Raw genomic sequence first — 12,320 nt, 5'->3', positions numbered from 1 at the left:
GACTATGAAAAGAGCAAAGCTGGCTGTCTCCGCGTGTTCAAACTAAACGGCAGTGTATTAAGAGAGAGGAAAAAGGGGCTTTGCACCCCAATAACCCTCCATTACATACGTTATATATACAGCACTGTTGCTCATCAGCAAAATGTCTGGATTTTTTACCCGATGCAGTAGGTCAACAAGTGCCGGGGAAGCTTTAATGCCAAAAGCCGACCTCCAGCTTTAACGTTTGCCAGAGTATGTGTAAAACCACTGGGAAAATTTAACTGGCCTGTTTTAATGGAATAACTGAGTTTGCATTTCAAATTCAGGTTACTTAGAAATGACCAAGTGGTTGGTGCACGCCTTTAATCCTGGCACTGGGGGAGTGGGACAGGCAGGACTGTATAAAGAGAAACCCTGTCTCGAAGAAAAACAGACCAGCAAATGTCATTTAAAGAAAACTTTCTATGTGCAATCGTGACCAAAGTTACCTGTTATATTGGTCACAAGAACTTTTTCTCCTGAACTGGACCTGAAATCCTATCCTGACCAGCAAGGAGTATGCTGTACACATAAGACTAAACATGGGTAGCAACAGCCAAGGCTGCCTCTACTCAGACCCACTTTCTTCCAGGCCATCATGGCTTTGAGGGAGCAGAGAGGAAGAGGTGAACTATGGCTGAGGATATCAGACTCTGTCTTCCTAGCCTTCTGCCTCAGCCACTGTTCTGCAATGCTTTTCCATTGGGCTTTTTATTGCCTTCAAGAGTATCTTGTCCTCCTGTGACAAAAACACCTGTATTCCCAGAACTTGAGAGTCATGAGCTTTGACGTAGCCTGGGCTATGTGTGACCCTGTGTCAGATGAATAAAAAGCTCACTTTGTATTTTGAAAACCCAGGAGTCAATTTTCTTTATGGTGGTGTTAAGAGATTTAAAAAAATTGTTATATTTTCTTGAGGGGGAGGGACACAGTTCCCTCCTTTTACCATGTGGGGTCCAGGGCTCAAACTTAGGTCATCAGGCTTAGTGACAAGAACCTTAACCAGCTGAGCCATCTTTTTGGCCAAGGTAACCAGGGATTTTGGATTGGAAAATAACATGACACCAATTATAACTATGAGGGCTACTCTGCTGTTGTTCAGCAAGTCCAGGTCAACCATATTTGAAGATCTCTAATGTTCATGTTTGAATTGATGTAACTTTTAAGAAGTGGGGGCTAGTTAGATGGGTGAAGGTAATAAACACCACAGATAAATGCACTGATAGCCAAGCCTGACAACCTGAGTCCGATCCCTAGAACTGACTTCAAGTTGTTCTGATTTCCACACTTGCACCTTGGTGCGTATGCACACACATGCAAGTGTACACACATAAATAAATGTCAGTTTTTTAAAATTTCATTTTTTGAGACAGGTTCTCTCTGTAGCTCTGGCAATCCTGGAATTACATAGACCAAGCTGTCCTTAAACTCACAGAGACCTGTTTGCTTCTACCTCTGAGTGCTGAGATTAAAGGCTTGTGTTACTATATTTTTAAGTCTTATGTCATTTGCTGTTGCTAAGCAATATATCAAATTCATTCCCTTCCAACTTCTAACTAGACACTTGACAATTACTTCAGCTTGGTATCTTAAATTGTTAACTCATTCCTAGTAAGGAAAATTAAAAATCCAAGGGGAAAACAAAACAAAAGACCTGGGTGTACCTGTGCGTGAGTGCGCAGGAATTCAGGCACTCATGTACCAGAGGTCACTTGTGGAGGCCAAAGGATCACTTTGGGAGTCATTCCTTCCACTGTGGGATCCAGAGATCAAACTCAGGTTGGCAGGCTTGTGTGGCTTGTATGGAGCCATCTTTTGATATATGTTGATGTGACAAGTCCAAGTACCTACTTATTTAAAGCAACACCATATTTGTAACCTGGAAGAGAAACTAAAGCCAGTCCTTACTTTACAATAGTTCTCTGGTGAGGACAAGGGACTTAGGTTACTTATTTCCTTAGGAACCAAGCTTTATTTACATTTAAAAAAAAAAAAAGTTAAGTTGGGGGGCAGCAAGTTTTACACAAAAGTACTACAATGGTATCTCCCTTTGGTAAAAAGTGTAATAAATGTCTTGTACATCTCTTTATAGGTACTAAATCTGAAGCCACATAGTACTATGGTACACAAGAAGCTAGAGCTCTTATGCTAGCACATCAAAGCATATTTTCTTTAATAAAAAATTGACAGTATGTACATTATTTACAAAAAAGAAAATCCAAGTTAAAACTGTGTGTGTGTGTGTGTGTGTGTGTGTGTGTGTGTGTGTGTGTGTGTAAAGCTGGTGGATGGCACTAGGGTAGACTAGTAAAGAAGCAGGTACAAAACAGTCCCACAGGAGCTAAAAATGAGGACGGACTGGAATTGGCTGAGGCTGAGAACCAGCAGTGGGAGAAGGGTGGGCTGCAAGGACTCAGAAACCAACGTATGATCCCAAAGCTAAACAGCAGGCCTCAGATAAAATCTAACAGGATCTTTGATGTGGTCAAGTGGGGATGTCGTCAAATCCAGTCTTCTCGGTCGATGCCTTTTGGGGGAAGGGAGAACAGCAGTGACCATCAGTTACAGTCCAACTGTTTTGTAGATGCACCTCCATCCGTCCAAAGGCGTCAGCATCTGGTTGCTCGTCTATGGTTGCTTGTCTACGGTCAGGTCATACGAGTTCTAGTTGGATCTCTGCTGGTGTGTGCAAGCAAGCTGCCTGTCTCTCTGCTTGCATGGACTTCATTCCCTTTTGGGCAGGCTAGTACCCTTGGGAAGTGCCAGTTCCAGCTCTCTAAGGTATCAGTCCACATTCCTTGTGTGTATCCTGCTTGGTGCCAGGTCGCACTGGTGGCTTGAATGGCATCTTCCTTGATTCTTGGTGTGTGAGTACACATGCCCACACAGGCACACACACACAAACACACAGGCACACACACACACACACACACACACATACACACACACATACACACAGGCAGACACACACCTCTGAGCTACCTGCTCTGGCTCTGCAGTTAAGGGGCTTTGAATACTGTGCCGTATTTGACACGATATTTGTTAATGCTCACGAAGTGCAGAGTCTCTGTGTCACAGGTGGTGGTGCAGGGCACCAGGCCCTCTAGCCCCTCACCCATTAACCACTTGCTGGTCTCTGCTGCCATTTCACGAGGCACATGCTCCTTGGTCCATTTATCTACCCAGGCCTGGAACCGCTGATGGAGACGCTTGCTTACACGCTCATGGGACTAAAAGTAAAAGGGAGAGAGAAAGGGTAAAATAGGCGAAACAGATTCTTCAAAATACAAAAGTCAGTGTTTACTTATTCATTTACTTACGTATTTGAAACACCGTCTCACTGCATAGTTCTGACTGCCCTGAAACTCTGCCTGCCCATGCCTCCTAAATGCTGGGATTAAAGAAACATGCCACCATACCTGGCTAATTTTATTACTTTATGTGTACAGTAGGCATTTTGCCTGCATGTATATGTATACAATGTATGTGCCTGGTGTTTATGGAAGTCAGAAGAAAGCACTGGATCTCCTAGAATTGGAGTAACAGACCATTCATTGTGAGCTGCCATGTGGGTGCTGGGAATTGAACCTGGGTTCTATGGAAGAACAGCCAGTGTTTTTAACCACTGAGCCATCTCCCCAAAGAATGCTATCTTTGAAAGAAAAAATAAGGCATGTTGGCAAAATAGCTCAGTGGGTAAACATACCTGACACTAAAGATAATGACACACTCCATCCTTGAACCTGTATGGAGAGAACGGACTCCTACAGCCTGTCCTCTGACTCCATGCTCACACTGTGGCATGCACATTCACAAAAACACAAGGCCACATAAACGTGAATGAATACACAATATAAGGGCCCCAGTATATCTGAAATAAAATCCAACATATGGCCCACTGAGGCTAATGTGACCTCGCCTACCCTCACAACTATCCAACGTCTTCTCCTTTATAGCTCGGCCTGAGCCACTGTTCTGCTCTCACTAACATGTCAGTGCCTTTCCTTCTTGCCAGCCTTGCATTTAACATTTCTGTTGTATAGGAAACATGTCTCCCTTAACTCTACACCTTGTTTGTTATTCGGGTCTCAAGTATCCTGTATTTGAGAAGCTACCAATGAAATCCTCATGTTGGTTCTCTTGACCCTTTCACTTTCTTAGTAATGCACAGAAGCAAACACTGCTCACTTGCCCTCAGTTGTGGCTGTGTGCCAGATCCTGCGATAACACATGCTACATCACAAGTAAGACAGCCCTTGTAAATGGTCCACACAAACAAAAGACGACAAACGATCTGAAATGTAAACCCTGGGAGAAACTTTTTTAGAAAGTAACATCAGGTGTTTAACCATCTCTTGTAGGTTAAACTGTAGCCCACACTCTGAAGCCTTCACCCTACACACCCATCCTTCAAAATGACATTTATTCAGACATACAAAAGAAAAACCATGACTGGCGCAGGAATACTAAAACAGCACAGTACCAATGGCTATTCTCCCCTTAGGGACCTCAAGAGTCCAACGCCTTTTGACAGAGAAGTTTTGGGATTTTAGGTCTCAGAACCTCAAGATGTTGTATGTATGTGTGGGAAGCAGGTATGTGGGGCCCATGCCAAGAAGACCTTGGGTATGCTGGGAAGTATTTTCTCACAAACTACAGATCCCCAACAATTTCTACTCTTTAAACCATGAAATCTGTGGTACTCTGTTACAAGATCCTTAGCAAACAAATACACCTGCTGACATAACTGTTTGTTCTGAGAACAGGATTTTATAAAAGGGAAATATATCACACCATTGTAGTAGGACTGGGGGAAATGCAGAGAAATCACAACCACCAGTTCTTACCTGATGAGCTCTGAGTAAAGCGGTTCTCCGGTACATGTAGTCCTCTGACTTGATCACATAGACCATTTTATAGGAGTTCAGCTTGAACCTACACTCTAGCTTATCCAGGCTCTCTACGTTCTCCATGGTCTTCTTGCTGTTTCCTTCTTTCCCTTCTTTCTCCTGTTGCTCTCGACCACGCTGACACTTTCGGATACGCCGCAAATTTCTACAAAGCAGAAAGCCCTTCAGGTTAAGAGACCATCTATATATAGATTATATTGCCACAACTCCTACCAAATGTGCCTCAAGAATACTTACTACAATGTTAATTACACATGTATAACATATATACTTATTTGAAACCCCAACCTTGATCATGCTATGTGTTAGTCTCAATTTTTCACTTACCCTTTTTCCATTTCAGTACACAAATCTGTCTTGTTCCCTTTAACAGTTACAGAGCAATATCCCAATTTATTCCTACATTGCCTCTAAACTGGAGTTCCTCATCTAAACTAGGCAACAGAAAATTACTTGAAAGGCTACTTTACATCTTTTCCAGATGTCCTATTAGTATCTATAGACAAGGAAAGAAGATTGTTCCAGTCAGTGGATCCTGGAAGGGTGGAGATGGTGCTTAGGAGAGAAATAATCAGCTAGACAATTACATTATGCCTCATACTTTGCTACTAAAAGCACCAACCTGAATATAGTGGTTCAGTCCTGTAATCCCAGTACCTCAGGAGGCAGAGGCAGGAGGACTGAGTTCCAGTTCAGCCTGGGCTACAAGAAAAGAAGAGTTTACCTCAAAACATTAAAAATACAAAAACCGGGGGTTGGGGATTTAGCTTAGTGGTAGAGTGCTTGCCTAGCAAGCGCAAGGCCCTGGGTTCGGTCCTCAGCTCTGGCAAAAAAAAAAAAAAAAAAAAAAAAAAAAAAAAAAAAAAAAAAACTACAAAAACAAAAACAAAAACCATTTCCTAAGTAAGTGAGCAGCTATGTGTACTGGCCCGTGATAGCAATTCTTAAGATTCTTCTAAGAGCAGTATGCGATCAAAACGATTTCCCAAATAGTAAGTATTACTTGTCCCTTCCACTGCACATCTGGATTGGCAGTGTAACGGTGAAAAGACTGAGCACTGTAGGGCTAACTGTAATCCCAGCACTCAGGGTTAAAAGCTGGGGGCCAGCCTTCTCAGTATAGCCTGTCTTTGTGGTGGCACACACCTTTAGTCCCAGTACTTGGGAGGTAGAGGCAGGTTGATCTCTGAGTCTGAGGCCAGCCTGGTCTACAGGGTGAGTTCCAGGACAGCCAGGGCTGATAAACAGAGAAACCATACTCAGAAACCTTTGCATTCTTTTCTGATCACAGATGGACACCAAACAAACCTGATTTTACTTTTTTAAAAAATGGACATGATAAAGTAGTTACATTGTTTATAAAACCTTTTGTCTTTTTAAAAAATGTTCCACTGAGCCATCTCTCCAGTGTCCCATTTCCATCTTTTTAGTGTGTCCTGTGGTAAAATGGGAATCACCCATGCAGCCCCTTTGTGTATTGAAGAAAGAAAATATTCTTGAAAGGTATGTGAGCAATTACCAGACTTACAAACGAAAGACAACAGAATAAAAATTTAGCCCTGGGAACATGCAAGCTATTTTCTGAAAAGTACACATTACTTCAAGGAAAATATTTACTGCCAATGATAAGACTGGATCTTTTGAATAAAATTGAGCTGTTGATAAACTGACAATAAGTACCATAAGCTCTATGGCTTTTCAGTACTTGAAACTTGTCTGTCATGAGACTATTAGCACTGGCAGAAACAAAGGTGACTTTGGATGGACAATGTAAAATACATCGACATTTATGTAGTATACTTAGTACAGTTAATGCCTCCCAAATAATTAATCATATGAAGAAGTTACAAAGTCATCTATGAAAACAATTTACTTAAGGCACAAGACAAGCCACTGTGTTTGCTAATGCCATGCAAAGCTCATAGACACTGCATATTACCATTTGTAAAGTCTTCTAAAACCTTAATAGCGTGTGTGTGCACAAGCGCGGCATGCACATCTATGTGTGGACTCAAGAGGATGACCTTTGGGAATCTGTGATCTCTGTCCATGGATTCTGGGTATGGAATTCAGGTCTATCAGGCATGCTCAACAAGCATTTTCTACCATCTGGCCCACCCACTTGGAGAATACTTGTCAAAGAACAGGATCCACAACCACCTGAAAACACTCTACAGCTCTATAGACAAGTAAGGTTACAATTTATTTATATTAAAAAGATTTTTGTTAAATTAGCTTTGCAGTAAGATCATTTATGAAAACACAGTGGGCTTTGTACCTTGGCTTTTTGTTTGTTTGAGACAGGGTCTGACCTCTAAGGATGATGTTCATTTCTGATTTTTGTGTATGAGTGCTGGAATTCAGTCATTTACTACCACGCCGACTTGATACAGCCTGGGGTCAAACAGAGCTTCGTGCCTACTAAGAAAGCATTCTACTAACTCTTTTTTCAGGTTTTGTTTTGTTTATTTTTGGTTTTTCGAGACAGGGTTTCTCTGTGTAACAATCCTGGCTATTCTGGAACTCACTTGTAGACCAGGCTGGCCCCAATCTCACTGAGATCCACCTGCCTCTGCCTCCCAAGTGCTGGAATTAAAGCATGTGATACCGTGCCCAGCTGTTTTTCAGTTTTATCTCTAATATGGCAAACAAAACTAGCATGGTAACAATGAATAAAAGTTTTCTTGGGAATTTAAGCCCTAAGAATGTGTAAAGGCCCCAAAGACAAGGAGTCAGGGCTGCTGAGTTGGCTCAGCACTTGCTGTCAGGCACATCAAATCGAGTTTATTCTCTGGGACCCACAGGGTGGAAGTAAAGAACCACCTCCCACAAGTTAGTTGTCCTCTGACTTCAACATGTGCCCTACAACACATGCACATACCTGTATATACCTACCCACCTCCTCAGCTGACAGATTATTGGAAACCAAAATATGGCTCTTTTAAAAGTCATGTTTTGCTGGGTGTGGTAACACACTGGCTCTAATCCCAGCATCTGGAAAGCAGAGGCAAGTGATCTAAGTTCAGGACCAGTCTGGTCTACCTATTAAGTTCCAGGACAACCAGGACTACATAATGAGACCCTGTCTGAAAAACTACAAAACCCAAACAAATAAATCTCAAAATGTGACATGATGAGATGATACAGAGTCCATGTCCATTTTGCTGAGAAAAGCTTGGCAACTTCTCAAGTCTACTAAATGGACTGTTGAATGGAAAACCTGGAAAGACCTTTTCTCTAGGTGCACCCTTTTCAATGTTCTTACTGGGACTAAGCCCAGTAATCCTTGAATACAGCTTTTAGGAATTGAAGGTTTTCTTTTTTTTTTTCTTCTTTCTTTCTTTGGTTTTTCAAGACAGAGTTTCTCTGTGTAGTCGTGGCTATCTTGGAACTTGCTCTAATAATTCACAAGGCTGGCTTCTAACTCACAGAAATCCACCTGCCTCTGCCTCCCAAGTGCGGGGATTAAAAAGGTGTGCGCTACCATGCCTGGCTCTAAAATACATTTTAATCTCAAAGTTTTAAAAGAAAAATCCACCCCTACTCCTTTTGTTTTTAGAAGGTATGATGTGCTTGTCAACTTAACTAATCTGGAATTAACTAAAACCTAAAACATGGAGGATACACCTGCAAGGGACTTTTGCTTAATTCAAAGTGGGAAGATCTACTTCTAATCCAGGTCGTCTCTGAGGTAGGAAGACACCCCTTTAATCCAGATCTTTTGTGCTGAGAAGACCCATCTCTGATCTGGGCCACACTTCGGATAGACGCCTATATAAGGAAGGAAGCTTTTGCTCCTTGCCTGCTTACTCTTGCTTTGCTATCAAGTCTATTTCTTCACTAGCATGAGGGCTACTTCTTTGAAATTCTGGCGTATACTGAACAAAGGCTGAGACATCCAGCCTTGTGGATTCTTGGACCCTCCATTCATAGGCAGCCATTGTTATATTACTTGGACCGCAGCCTGTAAGGTATTCCAATAAATTCCTTTTCTAGAGAGGCTCATTCTGTAAATTCTGTCCCTCAAGAGAATCCTAATTAACACAGAAGGATTGTACAGTGTAGCCCAGGCTAGTGCTGACGTCCCAGCAATCCTTGTGCTGGAACTTCCTGAGTACCATGATTACAGGTATAAATTACATACCTGGTTCTTCTACTCAATTTCTACTTCTAAAATCATTTTCAAAATTAGAGGATTAGCATTAAACTTGCTTGTATATGAGGAAAATTGAAAAGTTCTATATAGAAAAGAATTACACAGCAGCTACAGGAGATTTGGGCCCTTTCTACCATCCACAAAACCACAAAAGTGGTTCACTGAACTCAAATTGTTTATTCTTCCTTCTGGAATTTTGGTACATGCCATTAAGAAGGTCTCTAGTTCTTTCTCTTTTTCCCCCTTCAAGATAGGAAGACAGGGTGTAGCTTTGGCTGTCTTAGAATGTACTCTGTAGACCAGGCTGGCCTCGAACCAGCTGCCTGCCTCTGCCTCCTCAGTGCTGGGATCAACAGTACGTGCCATCATCACTTGGCTGGAGAAGGTGACTTCATGTCACCCTCAGTAAAAAGCCTGGCATCCAGGTTAATGAGCTTCTCTGGGAGGAGTTGTAAGGCTTCTATGGCTGTGCTGGAAGAGGACTCTTAGAAGCTCGCAAGTGCTCCCTTCAATTCTTTCCTTTCCTCATTCTGCTCTGTATTTTCTTGTGACAAGTGTAGTTCTGAGTCCTGCCAGTGAACCACTACTCCATGGACACACACTCCGTCTGATGGAGTGAGGGCTACAGGTTCTCAAGTGCTTTTGCCTCTTGAACGCTGGGGATTTTACAGGTAAGCCAGCAAATGCTCTAATGCCATCCTCAGGAGAGAGAACAGATGAACAATGTAGGAAACCAAGACCCTGAAGCTTCTCCTGCCCCTGCCCCAACCTGTAAACAGTGTGTAGTACACCAGCAGTGACTTTGCAGACTTGCCTTGGGAGAAATACTGGTTTCTGTGCCAGATGTTCTCGCAGTTCAGGAGATGTAGTATCAGAACTCATATATCGTTCCACATAGTCCGACCAACGCTAGGAAGAGAAACATAAGAGAAATATCAGGAGTCTAATCTTGCTACAAAACGTACAAACTACAGATTCCAAGAACAAAATAGACTTAGTGTGGTAGTATACAAAAGTAATTCTAGCACCTGGGAGACTAAGATAGGATGACTGCAAACTTGAGGCCAGTGAAGGCCATATGGAAAGAGCCTCTCCATAAAAAGGGAGGTCACTCAGGTTATAGCTCAGTGGTAAAGTGATTGCCTTTGAACTTCAAAACTGTAAAACTAAAAAGTAATGCCCTTTCAAGAACATGCTTGTTGCTTGGTATTGAAATACATATTTAAACTGTTAGCCAGGCAAGATCCTACATTTGAAATGGTTATTAAAACTAAATTGGTAGAGACTGTGAAAGGACCAAGCAGATGCCATGACAGGTTGCTCAGTCTTCTCTTGGAGATCAGGCCTCAATTTCAGTTTCCTGAGACTTGAGCAGCAATTTCTGGGAGGGCCATGACATAGTCCCTGCAGTAGCTCCCTTTCTGTATGTACTCTGACTGCTTGGAACCCCTCACCAACTTAGAGCTACATGCATGAATCAATGTGAACGAGTGAGGCCAGCCAGCCTCCATGGCAGCTCAAGGACAAAGTCTGGGCCACTGAGTCAACCCCCACAGTCAGTATGTGCTAGCCCAGACAGCCTCCATAGTAGCTCAAGGACAAGCCTGGGATTTGTCCAGGCCTGCCCAAAAATGATAACTGTAACCCCCAACCAGTAAATTCAAAGGTTACACACCCTCACCCAATCATATGATGCAAAGGCTTGTACCACCCTGCTTGTGGTTTTTCCCTTTAAAAACCCCTCACCCTGAGAGCTCAGGAACGTTCTCCTTCATCCGCTGTGTCAGAGGTTGGACACAGACCAAGCCTGGGCTTGCTTGTTATCAATAAACCCCTGTGTGTTTTGCATTAGATATTGACTCTATGGTGGTCTTGTTCGGGGGTCTCTAGACGGGTGTCACCACCCACAACTGCAGAACAGTATCACTGATAACCTTCCACATTAATAGGTGGAATTCTGACAACTCTTGAAAAAAAAAAAAATGTAAAGTTTTGGCAAACACAAGCCAAATGGTCTCCTCTTCTTCTTTTTCTTTCTTTCTTTCTTTCTTTCTTTCTTTCTTTCTTTCTTTCTTTCTTTCTTTCTCTCTCTCTCTTCTCTCTCTCTCTTTCTTTCTTTCGGTTTTTCGAGACAGGGTTTCTCTGTGTAGCTTTGGCGCCTTTCCTGGAACTCACTTGGTAGCCCAGGCTGGCCTCGAACTCACAGAGATTCTCCTGGCTCTGCCTCCCGAGTGCTGGGATTAAAGGTGTGCGCCACCACTGCCCAGCAAATGGTCTCTTCTTATTCTTCAGAACATCATCTATGTGGCCTGGCCACTTTTTACATTATTATTGCAGACCAATGATAATATATTACCATAGTTAAAAACTCCTGGGTTCACAGGGTGGTGGTAGCTCTTATCTTTATTCCCAGAACTTGGGAAGCAGAGGCAGGCGGATCTCTGTGAGTTTGAGGCCAGACTGGTCTAAAAAACCAGTTCCAGGATAGCCAGGGCTACACAGAGAAATCTTGTCTTGAAAAACAAAAACAAAACAAAAAAGTAAACATGAGGGCTGAAGAGATGGCTCAGAGGTTAAGAGCACTGCTTGCTCTTCCAAAGGTCCTGATTTCAATTCCCAGCAACCACATGATGGCTCACAACCATCTGTAATGAGATCTGGCATCCTCTTCTAGCCTGCAGGGATATGTACAGGGATAACACTGTATACATAATAAATAAATCTTTTTTTAAAAAGTAAGTAAACATGATACTATATCAAATGACATCACAAAACAAACAAATGCATCTCATTTACTGTCAAATGCATCTCATTTACTGTCAAATGCATCTCATTTACTGTTTATAGTCACTTAGAGGAAAACAAAAACAAAAGGAAAAGTTAAGCTGCCAACTGTATTTACGGAGGAGGAAAGGGGAGGCAGGACCCTAAACAGCTACTACCACCGTAGCCTCCAGAGTATGAACAGACACAGCTGGAATAACCTACACTCCAAATAACTGCTAAAGCAGCTTGTGGAGGGCTTGACATGGCTGAGTGGTTCAGAGTACTTGGTGCTCTTTAGAGGCTCCCAGTTCTGTTCCCAGCACCCATCTCTCTCTCTCTCTCTCTCTCTCTCTCTCTCTCTCTCTCTCTCTCTCTCTCTCTCTCTCTCACACACACACACACACACACACACACACCCTAAATCAGTAGTTGTGGCACAGGCCTTTAACCTCAGCACTTTGGAGGCA

General features: G+C 42.6%; 1 protein-coding gene across 5 annotated transcripts in view; it reads right to left on the bottom strand.

Annotated features, from left to right (window-relative positions):
• Nucleotides 1-2,942: 2,942 nt before the first annotated feature.
• The window catches only part of Sin3a (SIN3 transcription regulator family member A), a 65,322-nt gene continuing 55,944 nt past the window's right edge, over nucleotides 2,943-12,320 (bottom strand). For all 5 annotated transcript variants that reach the window (XM_036192645.1, XM_036192646.1, XM_036192644.1 and 2 more), the window contains exons 19-21: nucleotides 9,902-9,996; nucleotides 4,869-5,076; nucleotides 2,943-3,251 (exon numbers count right to left, since the gene is read on the bottom strand). In XM_036192645.1, coding sequence (XP_036048538.1) covers nucleotides 3,021-3,251; nucleotides 4,869-5,076; nucleotides 9,902-9,996 — 534 coding nt within the window. In that variant the 3' untranslated portion in view covers nucleotides 2,943-3,020. The remainder of the gene's footprint in view (nucleotides 3,252-4,868; nucleotides 5,077-9,901; nucleotides 9,997-12,320) is intronic.

Source organism: Onychomys torridus, chromosome 7 (assembly GCF_903995425.1).
Source record: "Onychomys torridus chromosome 7, mOncTor1.1, whole genome shotgun sequence".
Taxonomy (NCBI): Eukaryota; Metazoa; Chordata; class Mammalia; order Rodentia; family Cricetidae; genus Onychomys; species Onychomys torridus.
The sequence above is the reverse complement of the archived record's forward strand: the minus strand, read 5'-3'. Positions and strand labels throughout refer to the sequence as shown.